The sequence below is a fragment of the Notechis scutatus genome, chromosome 3, assembly GCF_049901735.1.
Source record: "Notechis scutatus isolate UNSWTSFEM ecotype Mainland chromosome 3, rNotScu1.2, whole genome shotgun sequence".
Lineage (NCBI taxonomy): Eukaryota > Metazoa > Chordata > Lepidosauria > Squamata > Elapidae > Notechis > Notechis scutatus.
This window is the reverse complement of record NC_142011.1, coordinates 47549645-47577127: the sequence shown is the minus strand read 5'-3', so window position 1 is coordinate 47577127 and position 27483 is coordinate 47549645. Positions and strand designations below refer to the sequence as shown.

At 39.4% G+C, this 27483-nt stretch overlaps 1 protein-coding gene and 1 long non-coding RNA gene across 5 annotated transcripts; both read right to left on the bottom strand.

Moving 5' to 3' along the window:
- Positions 1 to 6775: 6775 nt before the first annotated feature.
- Positions 6776 to 11376, bottom strand: LOC148131166 (uncharacterized). Its single transcript, XR_015748528.1, has 3 exons — positions 11098 to 11376; positions 9179 to 9298; positions 6776 to 7787 (listed from the first exon to the last, which is right to left on the bottom strand). It is a non-coding gene; the product is annotated as an uncharacterized LOC148131166 (long non-coding RNA).
- Positions 11377 to 12138: 762 nt separating this feature from the next.
- On the bottom strand, positions 12139 to 25642 carry GOLT1A (golgi transport 1A). Of its 4 annotated transcripts, none has more exons than XM_087959726.1 (6): positions 25540 to 25642; positions 16927 to 17055; positions 16758 to 16849; positions 15054 to 15232; positions 14324 to 14387; positions 12139 to 13458 (listed from the first exon to the last, which is right to left on the bottom strand). In XM_087959726.1, the coding sequence occupies exons 3-6, from the start codon at positions 16818 to 16820 to the stop codon at positions 13420 to 13422; spliced, it is 345 nt and encodes a 114-aa protein (XP_087815852.1). In that variant the 5' UTR covers positions 16821 to 16849; positions 16927 to 17055; positions 25540 to 25642; the 3' UTR covers positions 12139 to 13419. The 4 variants fall into 4 exon arrangements, with proteins under 4 accessions (XP_087815852.1, XP_087815851.1, XP_026532683.2 ...); XM_087959725.1 differs by lacking the exon at positions 25540 to 25642 and adding an exon at positions 17473 to 17680 and having other exon boundaries at positions 16927 to 17073; XM_026676898.2 differs by lacking the exon at positions 16927 to 17055.
- Positions 25643 to 27483: the final 1841 nt, after the last annotated feature.

Here is a 27483-nt window from a genome sequence, read left to right as displayed (position 1 = left end):
AACAGAGTTGGAAGGGACCTTAGAGGTCTTCTAGTCCAACCCTCTGCTCAGGCAGGAAACCCTTTATATTTCAGACAAATGGTTGTCCAATCTCTTTTTAAAGACCTAGAGTGTTGGAGGTTCTGGAGGCAACTAATTCCACTGATTAATTGCTCTAATTGTTAGGAATTTCCTCCTTAGTTCTAGATTGTTCTTTCCTTTATTAGTTTCCATCCATTGCTTTTTTGGTGCTTTGGAGAATAGGTTGACCCCCTTTTTTTGTGGAATTGGAACACTGCCAGGGTCGGGATTCTGGGGGTTTGCAGGGGTTCAGGAGAATCCCAAATCCCACTCTTGGCTGGCCGCGCCCTCCCCTCCCCTCCCAGGAGTCCCCACATGGCCCATTTTGGATGCAGGTAAGTGCAGGGCATGTGTGGAGGCTCGGGGAGGGTGAAAAACAGGCCCATTTCCAGTTTCCAGAGCCTCCGGAGCCTGGGGAGACTGTTTTCACCCTCCCGGAGGCTCGAGGAAAGCCTCCGGAGCTCAGGGAAGGTAAACACACACACACACACACATGCCACCATTGTGCAGGAGGCTGACTAATCCATGCCCACTATGGCCACGCCCATCCAGCAACTGGGCAGAGAAGCCGTTGCTAAAATTTTTGAAGCCCACCCCTGTACAGTGCTATCAGGCCACCCCCAGTCCTCCTTTTTATTAAACCAGACAAACCCAATTTCTGCAACTGTTCTTCAAGTTCAAATCCCTGCCAATTTTGCTAATAGATGAAAGCAGGGGTGGAATTCTACCAGTTCGCACCTATTCGCTAGAACCAGTTGTTAACATTCTAAGCAGTTCAGAGAACCGGTTGTTAGAAGAAATTAGTGGCCTAATCCTGTAAGTAAGGCAGGAAGGAAACATTCTGGTGTTGCTTACAGAAACTGCCTCTCTGTTAACCCTTACATCATTCTTGGCAGGACTAGACTTCCTATCTCTGGAACTTCTCTGGAGGTTTTGTTTTCCTCCTTTGCTGGTACTTTGCTTGTGTGGAGTGACCATTCAACGTTACAATGGCACTGAAAAAAGTGACTTATAACCATTTTTCACACTTATGACTGTTGCAGGAGATGCGTGCCTCAATGTGAGAGATGTTGAGTTGGCCACGCCCAGCCAGTCACATGACGACCAAGCCATGCCCACCAACTAAGCTACAGAACCGGTTGTAAAAAAATTTGAATCCCACCCCTGGATGAAAGGCACATGAATGTGCTATGTGAGCGTCTATTTTTGTGTATTTTGTCTCCTGCTGGTTCCATCATAAACAACAGTCAATTAGGCACCCCAAAGCTGTCCTGCTCTCCCCACCCTCGTCTTTCAGAAGCATACTGAATAAAAGAATATTCCCAGACCTTCATTGTCTCTTGTTAGCATCCATCACTATTAATGCCTCAATGGATAAGGAAAGTTTGATGGACTTTTCTGCAGTTTCTAGAGCAACATTTTTTTTATACTTGGCAATTTATCTGGACCTTAATTCTCAGTATTCCCCTGCCAGGATACTGATTGGGGAATTCTGGGAGTTGAAGTCCATACATCTTAATGTTGCCCAGGGTGAAAAAACAATATGGTGGAGGGCAGGGGTAGGATTCAACCGGTGTTGCTACCGGTTCAGTGACTACATTTTGCTGCACACACGTATAAAATAACCATAGATTGTGCCGCCCGGACATCTGAAAAGTGCTGCGTGCAGGTGCACAACATTTGAAAAGCCACTTTTTTCCTGATTTTTCAACCTCAGCTGTGCCATGCAAAGCAGCTGAGGTTGAAAAAGCAGGAAATAAAGGTCAGGTAAGAGCCCAGGTGGGCAGGTGGGCCAAACAGCAGCAAACACAGAACCGGTTCTGTGTCTGCTGGTCTTCAGAGCTACCAGATCTATAGAACCAGGCAGAACCGGTAGCATCCCACCCCTGGTGGAGGGAATCATGCAGTTTGAGAAAGAACTATCCTCCCCTTTCTTTGAGGAAAGAGATGGTATATCCTATGCCTTTTGCATTGTAGCGGAAATTTTGAGTAATTTGGAGAACCGGCAAATACTACCTCTTGTGGTGGACTCCCATGGAAAGGATGAGACACAAGCGAGTGAACTCGGGATGGGAGTCTAGAGCAATTTCTAGTGCTCCCTTTTTATTGAGAATTTTACACATAGTAAGCATTCACATTGTGGATTACAATAATTAAACATAATACACAGAATTATTTACAATTGTCTGAGCTGCATGATTGTTTCTGGTGTTTACTTTTAATTTCCTTGTTTTATCTAGGTGACCTTGAGGCAGACATATATGTATAAGGTCTTAGATTAATCATTACTCAATACTGGAGTCAGAGTTATTCCCACATCTCCCCTGTTTTAGTTTTTTGATGATCGCGGATGCCTCGGTAGCTTTTCGCCATCTGCAACAACAGCTCTCCTTCCGTAGGCTTCACCCGACACATTCCTAAAAGTCCAGGGAGACATTGGATACAACAGCATACACAAAGAGAAAGTATAAAAAACAATATCACTCCTGTGGTGGACTCCCATGGAAAGGATGAGACACAAGCGAGTGAACTCGGGATGGAAGCCTAGAGCAATTTCTAGTGCTCCCTTTTTATTGAGAATTTTACACATAGTAAGCATTCACATTGTGGATTACAATAATTAAACATAATACACAGAATTATTTACAATTGTCTGAGCTGCTTGATTGTTTCTGGTGTTTACTTTTAATTTCCTTGTTTTATCTAGGTGACCTTGAGGCAGACATATATGTATAAGGTCTTAGATTAATCATTACTCAATACTGGAGTCAGAGTTATTCCCACATCTCCTCTGTTTTAGTTTTTTGATGATCGCAGATGCCTCGGTAGCTTTTCGCCATCTGCAACAACAGCTCTCCTTCCGTAGGCTTCACCCGACACATTCCTAAAAGTCCAGGGAGACATTGGATACAACAGCATACACAAAGAGAAAGTATAAAAAGCAAGATCACTCCAACAATTAGGTGACGAATCCATGAACCATCTGGCAACCAGGACCAAAGTGCAGACCACACTTCCAGTCCCTCGTCTTCCGATCGTAATGGATTCTCATTCAGGGTTTGTTCCATATGCTGTATAGTAGCTGTAATGTTTGGAGAATAATCAGAGATATACATGCAACAATGCGTATGAATCACAGTGCAAACTCCCCCTTGCGCTGCCAAAATAGTGTCCACCGCATATCTGGTTTGCAGGACAAAGTCAAGGATTTTTCCTTGCTCTTCTTCAAGCAGCTTTAGAGTTTTAATGGTTTCTTTAAACATAGTAACTGTCCAATTGTTTAAACAATGTAAATCTCTATAGTTCATCATGACTCCTAAAGGAGGAATAACTCCCCTTGATATCTGTGTCCAGTAGTCATGAGTCAAAATAGAGTTTACTTCCGTTGTGGAACGCGCATTGCGGATATGAGCAGTCCCCAATGATTTTTGAATGAAATGAGATGGGATTACTTTCCCAAAGGTGCAGACTCCTTTCCATCGTGCTGGCATGCGATCATAGGCCATCCGTCCACACAGCAACCATAGATTTGCTCCCAGGAGATGACCAACCGTATTTGGTTCAGCATAGATTAATTGTGCAAAGGATTCCATTAACATAGCCAAATAAGTGGACGGTGGTGCGTATTTCCCATTCGCACATTTGGGCAACTGGTTTTCTCTCGTGGTGGGACAACATGTGGCAGGAATATATGGACACCTATTTTCATTGATCAAAGATGTGATATCATATCGAGAAATGTTATGTACAAAGTAAGTGAGATTTTTAGTTTTCATATCATTAGAATAAAACCGACTTCCATTGCTAATAACAATTGTTTTGTTGCAAAATGGATATGTTCCCAAGTAAGTCATATTCTCTACTGTCTCATTGTGGGTCCAACAGATACCCGCCACCTCTTGGATTCGGCTTCCAAGGTGCAAGGTATTTATGTTACTTATAGTCCAACTGTTAGACCACATCCCTGAACAACCATAGCATTGACCCTTATACCAGTCACCTTCGGCCAGAGGTACTGCAACCATTGAAAGCCCTGATGTTTTGTGAGTTGGCATGTGCATACATATCCAACAATCAGTTTTATTATGAAGGTTTGCTAGCTTCCCCATGTCCTGGATCAACATGTTTCTTTTCCATTCCCCCAAATCCATCCCCTTGCCCCTTTGGCTGATGATAAGGACGCACACAGCGAGCAGGAACCCAAACAACTGTCCCCTCATCTTCAACAGCAGCGTATCCTCTGCCCCAAGTTATCAGCGGGACAGGTCCTCTCCACGTTGGATCTGGTAGTCTCCTATACCGAACTTTCGGTCTTGGCGTACCTGCAGAAGGGGAGGAAGCAAAATGCCTACTGGCTGCCGTAGCAGCTGTCATGTTTAGAAAATTTTAAGTATATAATGTAATATTAAGAATGTTTTGTATGTAAGGCAAGCCATATCCATCCATTTCCCCCGTTTTTGTTTTTATGTGAAGGAGTGTCCTTTGGAAGTGGCCATTGGTCAATCCAGACTGGCTGAGAGGTTAACAATTGCAATTTTTCCATTATCCAATAACAATTTTTGTGCGAAATTGTGATAGCAAATCTCTACCCCACAAGTTTATATGCAGGGGCAACACAAGAGGTTGAATCCTTGCAGTCTCACCAGTTTCTCTATGCAATGCCTTCAACCAATGTACACTACTTCTAGCAAACTGCATACCACCCACTCCATGAACAGCCGGAGAGTCCTCAAGCGCCCATTCATTTGGCCATTCCTTTTGGCGTATCACAGAGACATCTGCTCCGGAATCTATAAGGCCAGAAAATGATTTTTCTTGAATTTCAATTGTCATTTTTGGTTGGTCTGTAGTCAAATTTTTTATCAGCGCTAGCAATTCTGCAGCAACTGGAGAACTGGTCATTTCAGTGGACCCAAAACCGCCAGTTCGTGGGATCCCAATTAAAGGATTCATAGGAATGTATGGAAGCAATAATAACTGTGCAATAGAGTCACCGGACATTAATGATGCAGGAGTATCAGTGTATAATTGTACCTTAATAACCCCTTTATAATCTTGATCAATAACTCCTGGAATAACAAAAAACCCTTTTTCTGATGCAGAAGACCTGGGAAGTACTAACCCCACTGTTTTTTCTGGCAGTGGCCCATGCAAATGAGTGTCCTCAATGTATACTTGATTAGGAAAGGTCACATCAATTGAGTTCAGCATTTTTAAACTCAAACCTGCACTCCCAGTAATTGCAGGCGATGCTTTTGTGACAGCCTTGGGAGCGGGGCTAGCTGCACGCCCCAAATTTAGTTTCTCGGATTTTGGTTCTGATCAGAGCGACATTGATTTGCCCAATGAAACCCTTTTTTGCATTTTGGACAGACCGATTTCGGGCGGATGTCCTTAATTTTCTTTTTGTAAAATGCCATTTTCCCCCCCAGGGGCACGGCACTGGGCTTTAAAATGGCCAGGCTTCCCACAATTAAAACAATTCCCTGTAGGTTTCATCCCTTTTTGTAATGCCATAGCCAAAGTCTCCATGTTGTAAGCCTGAGAACCCACCACTGCACATGCCTTTAACAGATCAGCCAGAGTAATCTCACCTCTAGCCACCAAAGGCTGTAAAATACGCTTGCAGTCAGCGTTTGCATTTTCAACTGCCAATTTCAGCAAAAGTTCCTTTGCTGCTTCTTCATTAGATATTTGTCTGGTAATAGCCAATTGCAGCCTTTCCACAAAATCATTATAAGACTCAGATGCTGTTTGCTTAATTTGAGAAAAAGACTGTGCTGGGGTTCCCACATCCTGGATGTGGGACAATGCCCCAAGGACAGCTGCCATAACCACTGGAAATACATGATCAGGCAAATGGATCACGTCGGGGTCACCACTTGTGGTGGACTCCCATGGAAAGGATGAGACACAAGCGAGTGAACTCGGGATGGGAGTCTAGAGCAATTTCTAGTGCTCCCTTTTTATTGAGAATTTTACACATAGTACGCATTCACATTGTGGATAATAATTAAACATAATACATGGAATTATTTACAATTGTCTGAGCTGCATGATTGTTTCTGGTGTTTACTTTTAATTTCCTTGTTTTATCTAGGTGACCTTTAGGCAGACATGTATGTATAAGGTCTTAGATTAATCATTACTCAATACTGGAGTCAGAGTTATTCCCACATCTCTGATTGGAGATTTTACAGTATCCTTCCCCTGACATGCCCGCCAAGCCACGCCCACAGAACCGGTAGTAAAAAAATTTGAATCCCACCACTGACTGCATGTGAGGGAACATATGTGTCTCTTATTCAGGGGTGGTTGCATAGGTGTTCTTTTTATACATTAGTGAATTTTAACATTTCCCACTTGAATATGCCTTGCTTTTCTCTGTCTCAGGAAGTCAGAACCAGTCAGCATGCAGAGCACACACTTCCCACAACCAGCAGTTGGTATTCAGGAGGTGTTTGTGTTGGCTCATCTGTAGCCCTCTACAACCTCTGCTTACCCATCAACCTCTGGGCAGGATATGTATGCAGCAATGGCTATGGGTAGTTGTGGGCAATTCTAAATCAGTCTTAATGTGTTACAAATTACCATACAATTTTGACTATGTTGGGAATCTTCATTGCTATATTTCTTTTTGTTGCTGTTTTATTTTATTCTTTTGCCTCAAAATAACACCACACACAAATTAACACAAGTAATACACTAACTGTAATGAAGTTCATTAATTATTTTTATTGTAATGTCTGGTGTTAAAGAAAGCAAGAAACACTGACTAATTCTAAAAAAGCCACATCTACCATATATACCACATACAGTATAAGCCCTTCCTTAGAAAAGCCAAGCCTCAATTTTTCACCAAAATATCATGAAACATGGTGAAAATAAAACCACACAATGTCCATACATTTTAATTTTTACAATTGGCTTATCCATGAACGGCACATTTTTCAATCTATTTGGTTAAAAAACTCAAGGGTTAGCTTTGGTGATGGTGTTCCATCTGAATTATTTAAAATCCTAAAAGACAATGCAGTTAAAGGGCTGCACTCAATATGCAAGCAAGTTTGAAAAACTCAGCCATGGCTACAGGATTGGAAAAGATTGATTTACATTCCAATCCCAAAGAAAGGTAATGCCAAAGAATTTCAAAGGCAAAAGGAGAAGGGCATGGCGGAGGATGAGATGGTTAGATAGTATCATCAATGCAATGAACATGAATTTGGGCAAATCCAAGAAACACTGGAGGACAGTGGGGCCTGGCATGTTATAGTCCACGGGTAGCAAGGAGTCAGACATGACTTAATGACTGAACAACAATAATACTTAAAGAGTGTCGGTAGTCATAACCTTGGAACAATGAAAAAGGGATCCATCTCAAACCATCCCTTCCCCTGAATACCCCCCTCTCCATCATTCTTGAGGCTTTCTTGATTTTTCCTGGGCTTTTACTACTTGCCTCTTTCCATATCTTAACCCAAAGGAATTCAAGTTGTAGGTGGAGAGATCCTGGATCCTTTCTAACAGCAATGCCCCTTCCAGCAATGGAACCCCCTTGCTTTTTATTGGAGGCATCCCTGGCCATAACTGCACTTGATGCTCTTGCCGCTTGCACAGAAGGGTTACTGTGGATTTCAGACCTTCTTTGCCAGAGCTGAAGCTCCTTTCAGAACATGGGATGTCATTAGGCCAATGGATCCATTTGGCCATGCCTCTGGAGGGTTTAGCTAGAAAGAATAAGAGAAGCTTATAGAGAGAACATACTTGGAGAAGCATCAGGATGGAGATAAAATAAACTTGTAAAATAACTTCTCTATCTCTATCTCTATCTCTATCTCTATCTCTATCTCTATCTCTATCTATCTCTATCTCTATCTCTTTATCTCTATCTCTATCTCTATCATCTCTATATCTATCCATGTATCTGTCTGTCTATCATCATCTATCTATACCTATCTCTCATCTGTCTCCCCCCCTCTCTCTGTATACACACACACACACACATAACGCATAAGCGCACTAATGTGCGGTAGGTCCCTGTCCTATTGTTTATTTTTATTTTTATTTTTCTTATATGTATCCATTTCATGTATTCATAACTATGTTTATACTTATACCTGTTATAATTGCTTGACAAAATAAAATAAATAAATAAAATAAATTAACATTCTATCTATCATCATCATCAAATTTGTATGGACACCCATCTCACACAGGGTGACTCTGGGGATCATACAATAAAACCAATTAAAAGTCAGTTAAACAAATAAATATAAAATTTAAATATAGAATTCAATTAAACAAACATAAGTAAAAACAAAATTACAAGAGGGTTAAATAAAAAGACATGATGAACCAATGGGTACGTCTGATGGGGGCAGAGGTGGTATTCAGCCAGTTCTGACCAGTTCTGGAGAACCATTAGCGGAAATTATGAGTAGTTCAGAGAACTGGCAAATACCACCTCTGACTGGATATTTTACAGTATCCTTCCCCTGCCAGGCCCACCAAGCCATGGCCACAGAACCAGTAGTAAAAAAAATTGAATCTCACTACTGGATGGGGGGGAAAGGCAAGTTTGAGAGTTTTTCAAAAGTCTAACCTCATTTCGGGGGGGTGATGATGTTCTGGAGGGTGGGGCCACAGCAGAAAAGGCTCATTTCCATTATGATAAAGGAAGTGTCAATTTCAAAGCCCTGCCAGTTCACCATGGCAGAATTGAAGGTCTCGGAAATTATGAAAAGCACGGATATAAGGCTACTTTGTGTTCAAGATTTGAAGAGGAAAAGATAATTCAAGATATACAGCACCCATAGCACTTTTAAAAATCAAATGTTTCTCCCCCCCACCAATGGGATTTGTGTACTAAGTGTTGATGGAACACAAAACAAGACTCAGTTTCTTTACAGAGTTGCTGACAGGTGAGCATCCTCCCACCCTGCCTTTAGCATTTTTTATATTTCTTCACAGCTCCAAAATGCAGTGACACAAGGACCATATGTATGTTCTCTAAACAGCAGTGAACATTCTTTTACAGGGCAATTTCAGATCATTACTAAGTTTACAAGATTCTCCTTAAATCTAATAAGAGTCTTTCAAGACTGCCTCTACTTCTTACCTTGAGGCCAGAAGCTCTTTAAAGGATAATAACTGTCTGCAAGTTTTCCAAACTGAACTCTGAAGAATAACAGGAACATAAGCAGGGGACATAATAGGTTCATTCTGTAATTCAGTAGATCTAAGATAAAAAAAAATGAAGGAAGGAGGAATGCTTTAGATCAGGGTTTTCCAAACTGTGTGGTATACATCCCTTAGCCAAGTGCAAACAGAGTCCATGGGAGGTGTAAAGAACATTCATGTGAAAAATATGGAAACTAACTTGTCTTTTAAAAATACATTTATACATACTGTTTGGTTTTATATTTTTATTAGAATATGCATTTTTATAATTTTTTTCTTGGTTTTGCTCCTGAATTTTCTTTTGTAAAGCAAAGTTATAAACAACTACATTTGTTATCCTTATGAACCTCTTTTAGAGTTGCCCCTTTTTCAGGTTTGTCCTTGATTTTTTCCAGGAAATATGGCCACTGTAGTTATAGAGGAAATGTTTAGTAGTGTGTATCTAAAATAATCTCAGTTCCAGTTTGATATGGCTCAGAATCACTGGTAGGAAGCAAGCTCTCCGTGCATGGTGCATGCATGTGTGTTTTTTTTTTTTTAGTGTGAACTGAATATAAAATTAAACTCAAATTTCCAATCTTCTGGTTAAGTTCCACTGTCTGTTTGACAGTTGGATCATTTCCTTCAGTTGTCCAATCACACAAATGTATTATCTCTGCTTTGTACTCCTACTGATTTACTACTTTTAATTATTATTAATTATTGTAGTTACACTACAGTCCTTAATTTAAGTCTAATTTATTATTACACAGTTAATGGTCTGTCTCTAAACAGAAATTCCAGTGCATGGCAAAAATAGTTATTTACAGATAATAGGATAATACCCACAATAGGGTTTTTTAAAAATGCATTCACAAAGCACGAACCTTATACACTGACTGGCACAGCACTGACACATTATTGTAGATCAAGACCTGCCATTCTCTTTCTCTCTTTCAGTGTCCTGTGATTTATTAATGCCTTAAAGTACAGAATGCAGCTGTGGGTCAGAAAAAATGGGATCATGGGTGGAAGCCTGGCCCATGCACCTCTGGAAATAAGAAGCCATGGTTCAGCTGAGAAGGCAGCATTTCTAGAGAATCTCTCCAGTTTTGCCAAGGTTCCCCATTCTTTGTAGAGTTTGCCTGACCAGTGAGGATCAAAGAATGTTGTTGGGAAAAAATAAGACTTGAGACCAGTTTTCAAACTTGTAGAGCAGAAAACATTTATAACTGGCTGTTATGAAAAAGACAAGCAGAGATGGAGCATACACAGAGAGTATGCTCCATCATTCATTCAAGGAGAAAATTTAATTAGAGTGAATTAAATGTGATTTGAAAGAGAGGTATTCAGCACACAAACTTTCATTCCCATTCCACCAGTAATGAACAGATTACATATGTTTTCCAAATCCAGGTAACCCTGCTTGGCCAGAAGCAAAAGGAAGACAAAAGTTGCAGGTATGAGTAAATACATACTGTATTAAGTGCTTCTACTTCTAAGTTCTTTTTCCTCTTAAACAACAACATCAAGACTATTTTTAAAAATCACAATCTACCTGCAGTCTCAAACAACAGTCCTAACCTTACACCATTTTCAAAAACTTTTGAATTGATAAAAATGCATTTGAGGCTGGGAAGCAGAGGTATATGATGCAGAACTGTCTACTTGAAATATGACAGTGGAGTCAAGACTATGAACATTTTCTGCAGAATCCCATTTAATGCAATAGAACAAACTTTTGAATAAATACGCACAATTCTCTAGCATAATTTGTAACCATGTTGTTTTTAGTGGATTTACTGCCAGATAAATGTTTGTATAGGTTTGCCCCCACCCCCCACCCCCCATGGCTTCAACATCCTTAGCTTTACTTACTTCAGTTTTTCCTGCAAGGTCCAGGCCCAAAGTCTTGATCTCTTGGGAAAAGATGGGATGATCTCTGCTACAGCTCTCTTCTGATTCTTAAGGCCGGGGTCTGAATTATTGAATGCCCTTACTGGTGACATCAGCAAAGATGGATCCGCCTCTAGTTTATATCTTTTAATTTCCCTGCCTAAGCAGCTTTATTGTATCTTGGAAGGGTAGACCCAAAACTATTTCCTTAAGCATTCTTTCATTAAACCGTCTTCTCTTTGTTTTCTTCAACCGGATCAAAACAATTCTACTTTCCTTTTCTTTACAGCCAAGCCAGAACAATTGGTATAAATAGGCTGGAATCAATTTGCTCTATTACATTGGAATTATTAGCAACAAAGAAGATGAGGATACTGCCATTTGCTCTGATTTAAATGCTCCCCCCTCCTTCATTTCTAATCATTGAATAAGGAAGCAAGGAACTAACTGCTAGGTCTACAACCTGCATTTTGGAAGAGTATAGAATACAGAGAGATATCTCCAGATGCAGAGGTGGTATTCAGCAGGTTCTGACCAGTTCTGGAGAACCGGTAGTGGAAATTTTGAGTAGTTTGGAGAACCAGCAAATACCACCTCTGACTGGAGATTTTATAGTATCCTTCCCGTGCCACGCCCACTAAGTCATGCCCACAGAACCGGTAGTAAAAATTTTTGAATCCCACCACTGTCCAGATGGTGTGTGGGAGTGGTGTATCCTCCTGTATACAGAGGTGAGGGTATGCTGCATGAAGGTAGGAATTTGACTGCATGGTGGTGCCTGCCCAATTGATTGTTTAATGCCCCTGAAGACCCTTCGAAGGGTATATTCATACAATTTGCACAATGTGAAAATTGCACAATGTGCAAAGATCTTGCTGTTGAATTATCTTTATACTATTGACCAAATTATCTAAGTTTTCCCTTTACTGGGAAGAAAACAAAACAGGAAGTGCAGTTCTGGCTTGGTTTGGAGATTGCCCTTCTGGAACTACTATTTGTCTTGTGAGGTAACGAATACAGAGATTGAGACGACATTTTATTAATTTACTTTTACAATTTAGTGTTGTTAAAAATGAAAAATATTTGTATCAAAGTCTGTGGAGATTCTCAATTATCCAGGTCATGGTTGTCCCAAAGTTACTTTTCAGAAGGCAACTGGACTTTCTTGGTTCTTTTGTTGAAAATATTTAGTTTCTCATCCCAGACCAGAAGCTTCTTCAGTTCCACTCAGTTCATATCAAAGATCACATAGTTGCACTGGAGATCAAATATTGTTTTGATACATAGAATGTATTGCAAAATATACATTATACAAAAACTGTCTCCTGCATAATTTTTGTCATAAGATTTGAAACAGGAAACCCCAAATAATCTTTGTACCCACTATATCCCCATTGACTGTTCCTACAGAAAAAAGAATAGCAAAAATATGTCAGGGAAATGGACATATTTAAACGTCATTCTATTATACTCCACTTTTACAAATTTTCTGCTAAGGGTACTATTTCTAATTTTATCTGTCCAAGTCCTTCCCTACTTTCATTCTATTGTCTCTTTTGGATAGAGATTTTAAAGTGCTGAAGATGATATAAATTATTGGTCTGGAGACAGTATTGTCAGAGGCTACTCATTGCATCTATCAGCCTATTTTTATTGCTAATGGAAATGATATTATAGGAGTAAGAGAAGAGAGAGCAAGAGAGAAGGGGGGGGGGGCGGCTAAGGAAAGATTCTTCATATTCTGCCTCTGTGCTGGTTTTTCACCTGGCCTATTATTAATAAAGGGGATCTTTATATTTTAAGAGACAAATGGACCTCCCTGTTTCCCATTCTCCTTCTCTCTGTAGTTTAGATAAAAGCAAGTATTAGTTATTTTCTTTTTAGTTTTATAGTTAAATTTGTGGAGTCCTTGCTTGAATATTGATGATCCCATTCAGATATATTTCTGCAACCGAGTTGACACATCCTAAGTGTTGGATGTATTGCTGTCAATCCTTGTGACACAATGTGTGATACTTCAGGGTATTGAAGATCATTGAGGTGTGTTTTTGTATGTTTAAATGACACAACATTTTCACAATCAAGTATGTATAAACCAGCATCAGAAGGTGGAAACTCCATTATAATCACACCTTTTACAAGGAATGATTCTACCAATTACTTTGTAGATTTCTGACGGTGACCATATATAGTATTTAAATCAGCATTAAATAACATGGATTATTGAGGTAGCAGGCTATTCATAAAAAATGTTTGTGCTTGTAAGAAGGGAACTTGTCTCTGATAACAAGTCATTTGTTCAAGTTACACTGCAGAGCTGGCATCTCCAAATTTCTGAAACAGCTGCAAAAAGAAAAAAATTACTAATAATTTTATAAAGAATTATATGATGGAATGAAAATTACAGTAACTAGGGTAAAAGAACAAAGATATATGACAGATATTTTTTTTAATTAACTAATACTGCTAAGATCATTGTATGCTGTGGGAATGATCTACCTATGAGATCAATAGAAAAATGTCCACCTCTTGAATGGTACTGGGTTTATGTTAGTGAACCATCAATGAAAAATATGAAGCTGTGAATTCATCTCTACCTGCAACTATCAGCCAAGTCTTGAGGCCCTTTCAAAATACCAGCAGAGTGGGAACTATTTAATCTCAGGGGGAACCTCATTCTAAAAAGCAGATGCTGCAAAAAGAGAATGTGCCCCTCTGGATGTATCAACTGTGCCATACTGAATTGGCTAGCCCAATATTGTGCCTATCTGCAAATAATCAGCACCTGGAATCACATCAGGAAGCAAACTGGCAACAGTGCAGCTCCCTGAGCAGAAGTGTTACATGAGCATACTGAGGCATGCCAATGGCTACCCATACTGCTTCATTCTAGATTAGTTGAAACTTACAGGTAGTCTTCAAGGGCAGACCCACATAAAATACATTGTTGTAGTCAGCTTATGAAGTGACCAGGGCATGAATGACTGTTTCAGTAATGTCTCCTGTTGTACTTTTAAGAGCAGCTTTGCCCAAAGATCTCTATCCAGATGTGATGCAATGACTCTCCCAGAATCCTCAATTAAATAAGGTAAAGACTTAGCCAACATGTCAGCAACGGGCCAATGGAAGAGGGCAGGCTGCTTAGAGAGTGCAGCATTTATTTCACTATAATCCTGTTCCTCACAGGGTCACCCCAGCTTTTCATTACCTTGTTCAAAAATGAGATATTCACCAGTGAGCCCAGTAATCCAAAAGCAATTGGGAAAAAGCTCCTAAAGAAAAAAGGAAAAAGTTAATTACTGATGAAAATATTCAACTGGAAATGAACTTGAGAGCCAAATCAGATGTGATAATATAAATATTTTTTGTTGAAAGTTAAAACTACCCACCCCCATCTTACCAACATGATTCTGGGAAGCTATCAGAAGTGAAAGACAATATAAGCACAATGTATATTCAAAATTAAAAATGCCACCCCCAATTGACTAACATAGAGAAGCTATCAAATTCACAAACAACCTGGGGTCGATGATGTATACTTTATGTTGCAGAATATATATAGTTCCAGATTGGATTATATAAGTTCTTAGAGCTTGGTTTTATATTTGCAGATGATTATTTTTTCCACTTTTTTTTTCAGATTTCCCTAATCTTTTGTAGTGTTCTTTTGGGTTGATTAACAACCCTACACGTGGCTGTGTCAATGTCCAATATTCATGGCTAGAAAACAAAAAGCTCTCCTGCAACCCCTGTTCTTTCCCATAAAAAATGCAATGGTCTATGACAGGGCTGTCAAACTCATGTCCTGTGGGCCAGATGCATCACATGCTGGCCACGCCCATGCCTAGTTTAGCGAAGGGGGAAAAGGCAACGATATGTCACGTGATGACACCATGATGCCATGAGTTTGACACCTCTGATTTAGGATGATTGATCACCTGAAGAGATTAATGAAACCATAAGTCTCCAGCAGCATGCCTAGTAGAGGCCACCGAAGCAGAACAATGATTATGCCTCCTAGAAAGAAACTAGTTCCCTTAAGCTTCTCCTTTTGGAAGAAGAATCCAAAAGTTCTTCTTAATCCAATTATAACAGCCAAGCCACACAGGAACAAGATCTAAGGAAGCAAAGAACAGATTTCAGGATTTATTGGAATGTAGCCAGAATCATCATTCATCATTATCATTTAGCCATTGTCTACCCACTGCAGGATGAAGGGTCTTCTGCATGTTTCCAACCAATACAGGTGTATTGGCATGTGGAAAGAATAGACCATAATCTGCCACCAATGGTGGGATTCAAATTTTTTTACTATCGGTTCTGTGGGTGTGGCTTGGTTGGCATGGCAGGGGAATGATACTGTAAAATCTCCAGTCAGAGGTGGTATTTGCCAGTTCTCCGAACTGCTCAAAATTTCCACTACCGGTTCTCCAGAACTGGTCAGAACCTGTTGAATACCACCTCTGTCTGCCATGCTGATCCAATGTGGGTTGGCAGATATGATTGATGTTAGTCTGGGATAGCCATCAAAGCCTGTTCACCTTGGGGAACCTTCTGATCATATACATTTCCAATGACATAGTCCACGATTTCATTTAACCACACAAGCCCTTTTGCCTCATCAAGGCCCCAATCATAGAAAGAATAGCAAACTTTACATAATATGGTGTTTTATGGGGGGGAAAATGGAAGCTGAATCCTATATATACTTGGGACCAATTTTATATTCCATTTGACCAACTATCTTATACTGTTGACTAGGAAAGAGAACATTGGTTCAATTTTTTCTATTTTTTTAAAAAATTATCTTCAAGAGGAAAGGTGGCATGATAGCTTCGCAGATCCCCTGTATAGCAAAATATTCATTTTTAAAACAATTCAAACAAAAAAGTCCACTAGAAATGTATATCTACTGAGGCTATCTTAAAGTGCAATTGAATTGATCTAAGCTCGGAATATTTGCGTACTATTCCCACTCCAAGTACAGTAGTGAGGAAAAGGGAGCTGGGATGAATCTGACAAGACTTTTATCATTTTTGCCCTTCTCATAGGCAGACATCAACCGGTATGACTGAAAATGCTTTTATTTTTCCTGCAGAAATTGATTCACGAATGGATGGATGAAGCAGCATTTTCTCTTTTTATGCATGGTGGGTGAGAAAGTTTTTTCTTGTACCAACATTCTCTCCCCATCTTCCCTGCCAATCCATTTCACAGTTCAGTGTTCTGTTTCTGATGCCTACCTTTAGGATCTGCCTTTTCATCTTCAAGTCAGCCACCATGGCAAAAGATATTGAATCACTATTGACATGTATTCTATGTTTTGAAACACTGTCACCCTACAGCCGTTGTTATAACATTTTTTATATTTATTAAACAATGTACAATTTTAAACTGAATTCTGTAATGGGTTAAAATGGCTAATTCTGATCTGGCAGCCTGGTTGATTTTAAAAAATAAGTTTATTTATAAATAAATGCACTTATCCTTAAAGCATAAAAGTGTATGAGTACAAGTTCTTTGTAAAGTGGACTCACCAAAAGTGAAAGGTTGTTTTTTTTTAATCAGTCTATTATTTTGTCATACTCACTACTTATTATTTCTTTTTGCATGAAATATTTGACACTTTAAAAAATACTTACATTTCCAAAGGCCAGAAGTACTGAATCCATGTACAACAATACACCAAACAGGAGGAAGAACATCCCAAAGCCAACAAGCCCAACACCAATTTCTACAATAGATGAAATTGTTACCATAAGAATCACAGCAATCTTAAGGGATCACCTGATTGAGAAGAGCAAGGATCACCTGGAATGTAGTGGAAGGAAACAAATTTTGGTGCTCAGGATAGCTGAAGGACTGCTGGCTCATTTCATGTTAAACTTTTTCAACCATTGAGGCCCAGAGGGAAGAACTCATCCAGAATTCCTTGGCCACCTTAAATATAATTGATGGCTTGGCGGTGTCAAGATTTTGGAGTAAGAAAGTAACCTAGCACCATCCTTTTAAATATCACACCTCAGTGTTAGCAATTAATTACAATTTATAATCAATATTCTCCCAGGACGCTTTGTTATTACTACTCCCTGTTGATAGGACTCTTCTAAGCCTGGCCCAACTACATGGATGGGCTGAACAAAGATTTTAAAAATGGCCTGCAAGAAAAGTGCCCATGCAATTCTACGCTACTAAACACTGACTTATTTATTTACAAATAAAACAGCTAGCTTTGCAGATTGAAAACACAATATTAGTTCATCCTTCCAGGAAAACATATTATAAAAATATATTCATCAAAAGAAACATCACTTACTACAGCTCTCTACACATATTTCTATCCTTGTAAAAGGATACATATTATATACTGTACATATGGGTCAGGGGTGGGATTCTACCGGTTCTGTCCACCTCTGTAGAACCAGTAGTTCTGAAGAGCAGCAGGCAGAGAGCATATAGAGAACCAGTTCTATGTCCGCTGCTGGTTTGGGCCACACAGTTATGGTTGAAAAAGCAGGAAAAAAGGGCTTTTCCAACTGCTACGCACTTGCACGCAGTGCTGCTCAGCAGTCCGGGCAGTTTAGCAGGTCATACATTGCGCTCGTGCGGCAGTTCAATAATTTCTAATTGACCATTTGCAATGATTAACTCTAAATATCAGTGACAACAAACTCTTTCCCTTCGTTTGGTGCTTCCATCTTGCAGATGGTTCTTGGAAACTGCTTCAAAATGTCAGAGCATTTTGTTGTAATGTACTATAGAATTTTAACTATTTAGCATAATCTTTTTTGAAGACATTTTTTAAAAAAAGCAGATTATCTCTTCTGAATAAAGAAACAACCAACCAACCAAGCAAAGTTTAAGCTTAATTTCCAATACAGCAGGAGATTTATAAAAATTGCCCTCATTTCAAACCCAGCTGCTGTTGAATATATGGATCTTTCTGTTTCATTTTCTTTGCAGAAGAGATTTTGCCATTGCTTTCTTCTGTGATTTTCTGGTGGCCTCACTAGTGGATTGATTGATGATTAACTGATTAGATATCATCAAATTGTTTTCAACTCTTAGCAACCATATAGATTTTTTCCAAGGTGATTCATCCCAAATCTGTTTTTTCATGTCTCCCATAGAACACTCCATCCTTCTCTTTCCTTTCCCAGCTTTAGAGTATTTTCCAGAGTTGGATTTTCACATAAGTCTGAAGTAAAATAGTGGCCTCAACATAAAATTCAACCCCGTTCAAATTTGTTGACATCAGCCAAATTTCACCATATTCCTCTGATGATGCAGATTAGATGCCACCCTTCATCTCTTGTTAGGGATATACACCCTAGCAGAACCTGCACGGCAGTCAGGCAGTCAGGCAAATATGTGAGATAAACGTTGTTGTAGTTTACACTCAGTAAAACAGATACAATGTGCTAGTTAAATAGTTTATTCCAGTAATAGTTATAGCATAGTCAAACAGTCCATATATCATACACTAGTTCAGTCTGTCCGGGGATTATTCAGTTGCAAAGTCCAGTGTCGAAAAAGAGGTCAGTAAACTTACAAATATCAGTCCAGTAATATATCTCTTTGCAGTAGAGATATAAAGAAGTCAAACCTCTTTTCTTCCTTCAGCAACAGCAAGAAACACGTAGTTATCAAACCATCAATCAATCATTGTCTGCAAGCAATCCAGTAAGCCAGCAATCAATCAAGTTCTCTTGCTCCCTCTTATGGCGATTTACAGCCGCACCCAAAATTACATGCTTTGCATTTTAAAGTGACACACACTTAAAATCACTATCATAGTTTATATATATTATTTTACCCAAACTACGTTAGGTAACCTATGTTATTCCTAACATACTCCCCTTTTGGGTAATATAATAATATATATATCTATTTACAACCTTAAACCATAGTTATCACAACTTTCTTTATGTTTGACTGAACCTTGGGCTTTTGTAAACTGATCAGCAATATTTTCTTCAGTCATACAATAGTCCAATCTTATTAAACCATTTTTTACAGATTGTCTTACATTCAGATATCTAAGATCTGTATGCTTAGATCTCGTTTTCACAGCAATATTTGTAGCCAACCGTATGGCTGCTTGATTGTCCTCATAAACTACAATAGAATCATTAACAGTTATTCCCATATCCAATAACAACTGTTTATACAGAATTAAATCAGTACATAATAAAGATAGACATGAAAATTCTGCTTCCATTGTGGACATACTTATGTGTTGCTGTCTAATTGACCTCCAACCAATCAGTGCTTTTCCTAATAGTATAGCCGTACCTGAAGTTGATTTCCTAGTGTTTATGTCTGTTGCAAAACTTGCATCAGCATATGCACTTAAAATCAGATCATCTTTTGGCTCCAAATACAATGCATAGTGCATTGTCCTTTTAAGATATCTTAATATATGCTTTGTCGCTTGCCAGTGTTGTTCAGTGGGTTCAGCGTTGAATCTTGCCAATTGATTAACGCCATAGGCAATATCTGGCCTTGACCAATTACTAATGTACGATAAACTACCAATTAGTGATTGATAAATAGTCTTATCGAATTTTGGACTTTGAGCATCAGTGTGGCCAAATTCCTGACTCATTGGAGTTTTAGCCAGTTTACAAAGTTCCATCTTGTATGTTTTTAGTAATTGATAAATCTTATCCTCTTGAGATATCTTATAGCCACTTTTGGTTTTATTTATTGTCAATCCTAGATACTGTTTTATCTCTCCTAATTGCTTTAATTTTATCCTCTTACCTAATAATGATATTATTTCAGTAGCTTCATTATTAGTTTTTGTAATTAAAGCAATATCATCTGTAAACAACAATAATAATGACACTATTCCATTTTTCTCTCTCTTAAATACACATGGATCAGCTAAACCTGCTTTAAATCCTATATTGTTTAACTCCTTAACAATATATTGGTTCCATTCGTAACCAGATTGTTTTAATCCATAGAGACTCTTTTTAAGTTTCCAACAGTCATTATTAGTTTTATCATCCTTAATTCCTACAGGTTTCTTTATGTATATAGTGTGCTGCAATGGTGCATGCAGATAGGCAGTTTCTACATCTAAGTGATTTATAATATAATTCTTCTTAGCTGCGCACACTAAAGCTGCTCTCAAGGTTGTCGCTTTTAGACTCGGTGCAAATACTTCATCATAACCACATGCAGTTTGATTAAATCCTTGAGCTACCAACCTAGCCTTATGGGTAACAGTCCCATTTTTACCTGTTTTTAATTTAAATATCCATTTACAGCCAATGGACTTTTCACCTGGAGGTAATTTAACATTTTCATATACTTGCATTTGTTTTAATGAATTTAATTCTTTCTCCATTGCTCTATGCCAATTTTCTTGTTCCTTTGCTGGATACATTCTAAGTTCTTCAACAGTAGTTGGAACTTTACTAACTTGGCAAACTACACTTGCTTGGTACCTGTCAGGTGGTCTGGTTTCACGTGTTGATCGTCTAGGTATTACAGGGCTTACAGGTGGACTTTCATGTACTACCTGTTCCTGGTTATCTATTTCTTCCTGTTCTGGTCCTATGTGCTCTTCCTGTACTTCCTCTTTAATTGTACTCTTCTTATTACTGATATGTGATTTTGGTCTTTTGTAGGTTTCTATGATTACATCCTTACTTGAATCTTGCTCCAGTTTTTCCATCCTACATGTTCTAGGAATTGTGCACTAGCACTACAGTAAACTCTAGGTGTACCTTTTTCCCAGAATCTGTATGATTTGTGATTAGATTCATAACCTACAAAGAATAACATTTTAGCCCTATGCTGCCCCTTATGTCTCAGTTGTGTAGGAATATGCACCCATGCTGGTGCTCCAAATGTGTGCATGTAGCTTAGGTCAGGTTTTCTACCATGCCACCATGTGAATGGTAATTCACCTGTTGTTGAGTTAACAACATTATTCAATATATGATTACCACACATTATTGCTTCTCCCCACAAAGTTTCAGGTAATCCTGAATCCGACAACATAGTACGAGCCATTGCCTGTATTGTTTGGCCTCGTCTTTCTATAAAGGAATTATGTTGTGGCCTATATGGTGCAGACTTTTTATGTTCAACACCTGCCATCTTCAGTCTATTTTGGAATTTATTGTTTATAAATTCCGTACCATTATCAGTTACAAGAGTTACTAGTTTCCTTTTAGTTTTTCTTTCTGCAAACTTCAACCAATTAAAGAAATTCGGATATGTTTCCGTTTTACTCTTCATTAAATAACAGAAACCATATCTGGAATAATGATCCATTATACTTAGTATATAACGACCACCTCCCACACTTGGTTTTTTAGGACCTATAATATCAGCAAATACGACCTCTAGAGGTTCCTTTGTCTTAAATCCATTTATTCTATTTGGTGGTATTACCTTGTTTTTTTCTTGACTACAAGCATTGCAGTGCAAATACTTACTGCAAGGCTTAAGTTTTATACCTTCAGATAGTTCAACCGTTTGCTTGAGCATTTTAAAATTTATATGCCCTAAACGTCTGTGTAACAAATGTATGCATTCATCATGAGGTTTAACGTTATTATACACTGTGTTAGCTACCTCTAATGAATTATCATTTAACACATACAATTCACCTTTTAAAGTTGCAGTCACTTTTTTACCTTCTTTTTCTATTATGCAGTTTTCTCCCCTAAAGGTAACTACATAACCTAGTTTAACCAAAACTCTAACCGAAAGCAAATTAAAGTTAAGTTGTGGTACATATAACATTTTTACATTTTCTTTTATGCAAGAACAATGTGCAATACCTTCACCTTTTGCTTTCATTTTCCAGCCATTAGCTAACGATATCTGCTGTGAAGTCGTGGACATCTTAACAAATCTTTTCTTATCTTTCGTTATGCAGTGTGATGCTCCACTATCTACAACCCATAAATTATTATTCACAGTTTCGTTGTTATACATGGCTAACTCTAAGGATTTTTCATCCTTTTGATGTCTTTTAGCATTCTGGCTGGCATTGTAGCATTTTCCTTTCTTGCAGAATCTAGCCAAATGTCCTTTTCCTCCACAATTAAAACATTTTCTAATTGTATAGGCTGTCGAAGATTCTTTATCTTCTTGTGGTTGTTTCCTTCTGAGTTGATCCCTTTCAAGCCTTCTCCTGGCTTCTTCAATTAATCTGCCAGTAATGTCAGTTAATGTGAGGTTATCTTTTGGCAGTACTTCAAGTGAAGTTACATATTCGTCATAGCTCTCATCTAACGAAGACAAAATTATATAAACCTGATGTAGTTTTGTGAAGATAAGTTCTTTTTCATGCAGTTCTTGAAAAATTCTCTTCATTGTGTTTATATGAGTCAACATGTCTCCATTCTTTTGAAGATGTGTTCTGAACAGTTTCCGTATAAGATTTATATGTGCTCCTACACTGTCTCGAACATAAATCTTCTTTAAATTCTCCCAACATTTCGCAGCTGTTTCTTCTCCACGAATATGGACAAGCTGCTGGTCACAGAGTGTCAGTCCTATTATACAGAGAGCTTGCTCATTCTTCAGTTTATATTCTTGTATTTTCTGGACATCATCTTCATCTTCCGGATCCCAAGCATCTACTTCTGGTGGGTTTTGAATTATACTCCACAAACCTTCTCTGCGTAGAAGTAGGCTGCATTTCACAGACCATGAAACATAGTTTGTTCCATCCAGTTTGGATATTAGAGACAAACTTTGTAAATTGACTTGTGCCATCTTTTTCTGGATATTAAACTATAATTAATAAAACACAGCTGTCGGTTTACAGTATTGTGTAACTACACAAACTCTCACTTTATATAAGCCTGTTATATCCTGGTTAGTCTGACTGTGCAGCCTGGGCCCATAACCAGTGTTAGGGATATACACCCTAGCAGAACCTGCACGGCAGTCAGGCAAATATGTGAGATAAACGTTGTTGTAGTTTACACTCAGTAAAACAGATACAACGTGCTAGTTAAATAGTTTATTCCAGTAATAGTTATAGCATAGTCAAACAGTCCATATATCATACACTAGTTCAGTCCATCCGGGGATTATTCAGTTGCAAAGTCCAGTGTCGAAAAAGAGGTCTAAAGAAGTCAAACCTCTTTTCTTCCTTCAGCAACAGCAAGGAACACGTAGTTATCAAACCATCAATCCATCATTGTCTGCAAGCAATCCAGTAAGCCAGCAATCAATCAAGTTCTCTTGCTCCCTCTTATGGCGATTTACAGCCGCACCCAAAATTACATGCTTTGCATTTTAAAGTGACACACACTTAAAATCACTATCATAGTTTATATATATTATTTTACCCAAACTACGTTAGGTAACCTATGTTATTCCTAACATTTCTCATTCTAATTTCTTTCCCTAAAGTCTTTAGGCATAAGATATTTTTCCCTATTTGCCTAGGCATTAGACCAGGGGTGCTAAACTTGTGTTGTCATGGCATCATCATGTGACTTTCCCTCCCTTCGCTAAACTGGGCATGGGCGTGGCCAGTGTGCGACACATCTGGCCCGTGGGCCATGAGTTTGACAGTCCTGCATTATAGGATATAGATCAGTTTCTTTCACATTTTTCCAATACTTTTTCAACCAGAAAATTTGAACATGTGAGAATATCAGTTTGGATCTTTGAAACCAGCGTCTATTTTGGTGCACATCCAAAATGAACAAGCTTTAATTACTAAGTTTGGAATGATTAACTTTAATACAAAATATTATAAACTTTTATTGTTGTTGGTTTTCTTTTACCCAGAGAAACTCCATTAAGCACCTTGAAATATTCCTGGTGTAAATCAATGTCAATGCATGGTTTTGCTTTTCACACCCCTTTACATTGATATTAGTTTACATTAGCTTTGTTCAACCTGGTGTTCTGCAGCTATTGGACCACAACCAGAGATGGGATTCAGCCGGTTCTTACCAGTTCGGCCAAACTGGTATTTAACTTTTCTGCAGTTCGGTGAACTCGTTGATCCCACCACTAGCTGACCCTGCCCCTTGTCCCTCCCCTCACAGCCACTCCTCACCCAGCCTGAGGAGGTAAGGCTGATGGCGAGGGAGGGAGGGAGGGAGACCAGATCCAAGCCTGGCACACTTGGCTGAAAGGCCGGGTTGGGGGAGGGACACAGCACGACTCGGTTGCCTTTCGGACCCAGCTTTCGGCTTCTGTGGGGCCTCCAGGTGGGAGGACCAAGAGAAAGCACCTGGTCCAGAAACATAGCATCCCAGAGTGGTGCTCTTCCCCAAGGGCTGCTCCCTTGCCCACCAGCTGGGCTGGGCCAGAAGTGGCAAGTCCCCCCATCGCAGGCTGGATGTGGGACCCAAGGCACAGGGGAGAGCAAGCTGGCAGCAGCCGCCCAGAGGCCCCACAGAAGCTGAGAACCACTGGAGCAGAGAACGCCTACCCAACCAAGCCTCATCGTTGCCCCCAAGGTGCCCCACGCCCTTCGACTGAATGCATCAGGCCTGGAGCGGGTTGTCCTCCCCTGCCAGTGGCCTTACCTTCTCAGTCCAGGCAAGAAGTGGCTGGGAAGAGAGGGGCAAGGTATGGCCGGGCATGGTGAGGAGAGACTGGCCATCGCAAGGCACCCCTCGACATGAGTAACATTAAGTTGGCCCTCCCCACCTAGTCACATGACCACCCAGCCACACCTACCCAGCCAGTCATTAGGGCAAAGAACCGATTGTTAAATTATTTGAATCCCACCACTGACCACTAACTCAGAATTCCCAGTTAGTGTACATCTGAAAGACATTATGTTGGTCACAACTGACATGCATATTATTAGCGATCTTGGGACAAATACGTTTGGTGACAATTTAATACAAGTCTGTAATGTCTGGTGGTTATGATTTTACAGCAGTTGGATCAGTTGGTTATAATCCTTCTTACAAATACATTTCAGATTACACTAAATCACACTGCTGAGAGATCATTGGTATCAGTTAGAGATATTATGAGGTTATCTGACTTGTCTCCTGGGACCAGAAGTAAGGAAATTTACTTAGCTTCAGAGGTGGTATTCAGCAGGTTCTGACCAGTTCTGGAGAACCGGTAGCGGAAATTTTAAGTAGTTTGGAGAACCGGGAAATACCACCTCTGACTGGAGATTTTACAGTATCCTTCCCCTGCCATGGCCACCAAGCCACACCCACAGAACTGGTAGTAAAAAAATTTTGAATCCCACCACTGCTTAGCTTGTTCCCTATAAGCAGATTTGTAACCTCTAGTAAAATAGGCAAATGTGCCAATTGAGCAATCAATAGTAACATAATTTTAAAAAGGGTTGAGCTTTGAAACAGACACCATGATTAGTTTTGATTATATTTCCAGAGTGAAACCAATGACATATTGCTGAAATATGATCCACAAAATCCTATTTTCTAAGTTCATACTCACTCTGAAGGTCTGTAATTTCCAACATATTTGCTGCCGAAGGCTTAGAAAGGATTGGCTGTCAAGACTCCCATGTATTTCCCAGTTAGTGAACCTTAGAAAGACCTTTAGCCCTTACTGCATCATCTTGCAAATTATTAACCTCTCTGCAATGGAGACTTCGTTGAATTATCATAGATCTTACAAGGTGAGCAGTGTTGTTACAATCATATAGTTCAGGGATGTCAAACTCACGTCGTCACGGCAGTGTCACCTTGGGTATGTTCACCACTTGAGTTATTTGTAAAAATAATAATGGTGGGACACTAAAATAAATAATGAATTAATGAATGAACAAGCCTTAAGAAAGAGAAAGCAAAATGTGAGATACAGAATAACAACCAATTGGTCCTTCGTGTGTCAAGATGCACAGCATATTTAAGTGGAATTTCAATTTCTAAATGTGATTTGATGCCCATAAGTAGTATATGCTACTGTAATACAAATCGATATTCGATTTTGTCTAACTTTTTGTGAATAATTACTTTTAAAAAAAAATAAAGATTAAATGTACAATCCAATGAGTGATTATAGCTAGATAACAGTTGCAAATGCGTATTTTAGTAAGGGAGCCCTCAGAAATCAGGAAACAAGTAAACATCAGAAAAAGCTTTATTACTAGGGGATATTGAGATTCCGATTATCTGATAGAAATAGTTTCATATTAGCATTTTGCTATTTTTCTCTTTTCCATATAAATACTATTTCCCCCCCCCTCTCCAATGTACTTTAGGAGCATTTCCTTTTAATACACAGATATATTGTTATAAAAGTTTCAGTTCTTGACAAGACAATCAGCACAAAGCATCATTATACAACTAATTAAATGACCAGGGACATCTACATCATCTGTGTGAGTCACAGAACATATTTTTATAAGGAAGAACATGTATCATATTAATACTTACTGAATAGCTAATGCAGGAAAACAAATGACTCATGCAGAACATTATATACATGAAATGTATAGTCAATTATTTTTAAAAATAGTTTTTGTATTAATTTCATATATTATTATTAGGTATGTTTGAGTAAAACCTGTACTACAGGATGATAATGGTTTCAACATCCATAGTAATTTAACTTTGGAGCCTCACTTCCTTTATAACAGAGAAAGTATAGTTTCTATATTTAGCTATGGTATACAAGGAGGTTCTCATTCTTGAATACTGATAGCAGTGCAACTATATATGTATTTGCTGTCATATTTTTAAGAGATGAAAACTTGTGATTTATATTTTTTAAGTTTGGCGCGCAAGGAAGGAGAGGCAGAGGCTGGCGGAAAAGGTTAACAGGCTTTATTGGCCACAATGTAACCCAGCCGGGCGTACCGCCGCTAACTTGGCAGCCGGCTGACAGGTGACAGCTGAGCCTGTTTGACAGCTCCCTTTTATAGCGAGCTGTCAAGAGGGCTCAGCCAATCAGCGATGGCTCTGGTTCCCGCTTAAGCAGCGGATCAGAGTGAAGACTGTCACTGGATATAACACTCCTCCCCCGTGGAATTGTGCATGCATAGGGCTCCAGGTAGGCAGGGCGACGCCTCACTCTCTCGGATCTTCTCAGTCTGGCTGGAGTCACCAATGGGGGATGATCGGCTGTGGTGCTGGCATCTTCCACCGGGGCCGATGTCGGCTCTCTCCCCTGGGTGGCCTCCGTGGGTGACTGGTTGGTTTCACTGGGTGGCAGGCAAGCTTCAGCCACTGGTGGTGCATCTGGCTCTGGTAAGCCCCTTGCGTAAGCCTGCTGTTCGGGTGTTGGCCTGTTGTCCTCGGTAGGGTCTTTGATCACCATGGCCTCAGCGTCGTCTTGGGGTGGACCTGCAGGAGTACTCCAACGACTCTTTAGCTGGTCCACGTGTCGGCGCCATAGTCTCCCATCGGCCATCTGCACCCTATAGGACTTTGAGCC

Coding starts and splice junctions, on each gene's coding strand:
- GOLT1A (XM_026676898.2), bottom strand. CDS start 25,564: ATGTTGGAAATTACAGACCTTCAGA. Junction 16,850..25,539: donor GGAAATTACAGACCTTCAGA/GTGAGTATGAAC, acceptor CATCTATTGTAG/AAATTGGTGTTGGGCTTGTT. Junction 13,459..14,323: donor ATATCTCATTTTTGAACAAG/GTAATGAAAAGC, acceptor TTCTTTTTGCAG/CTGTTTCAGAAATTTGGAGA.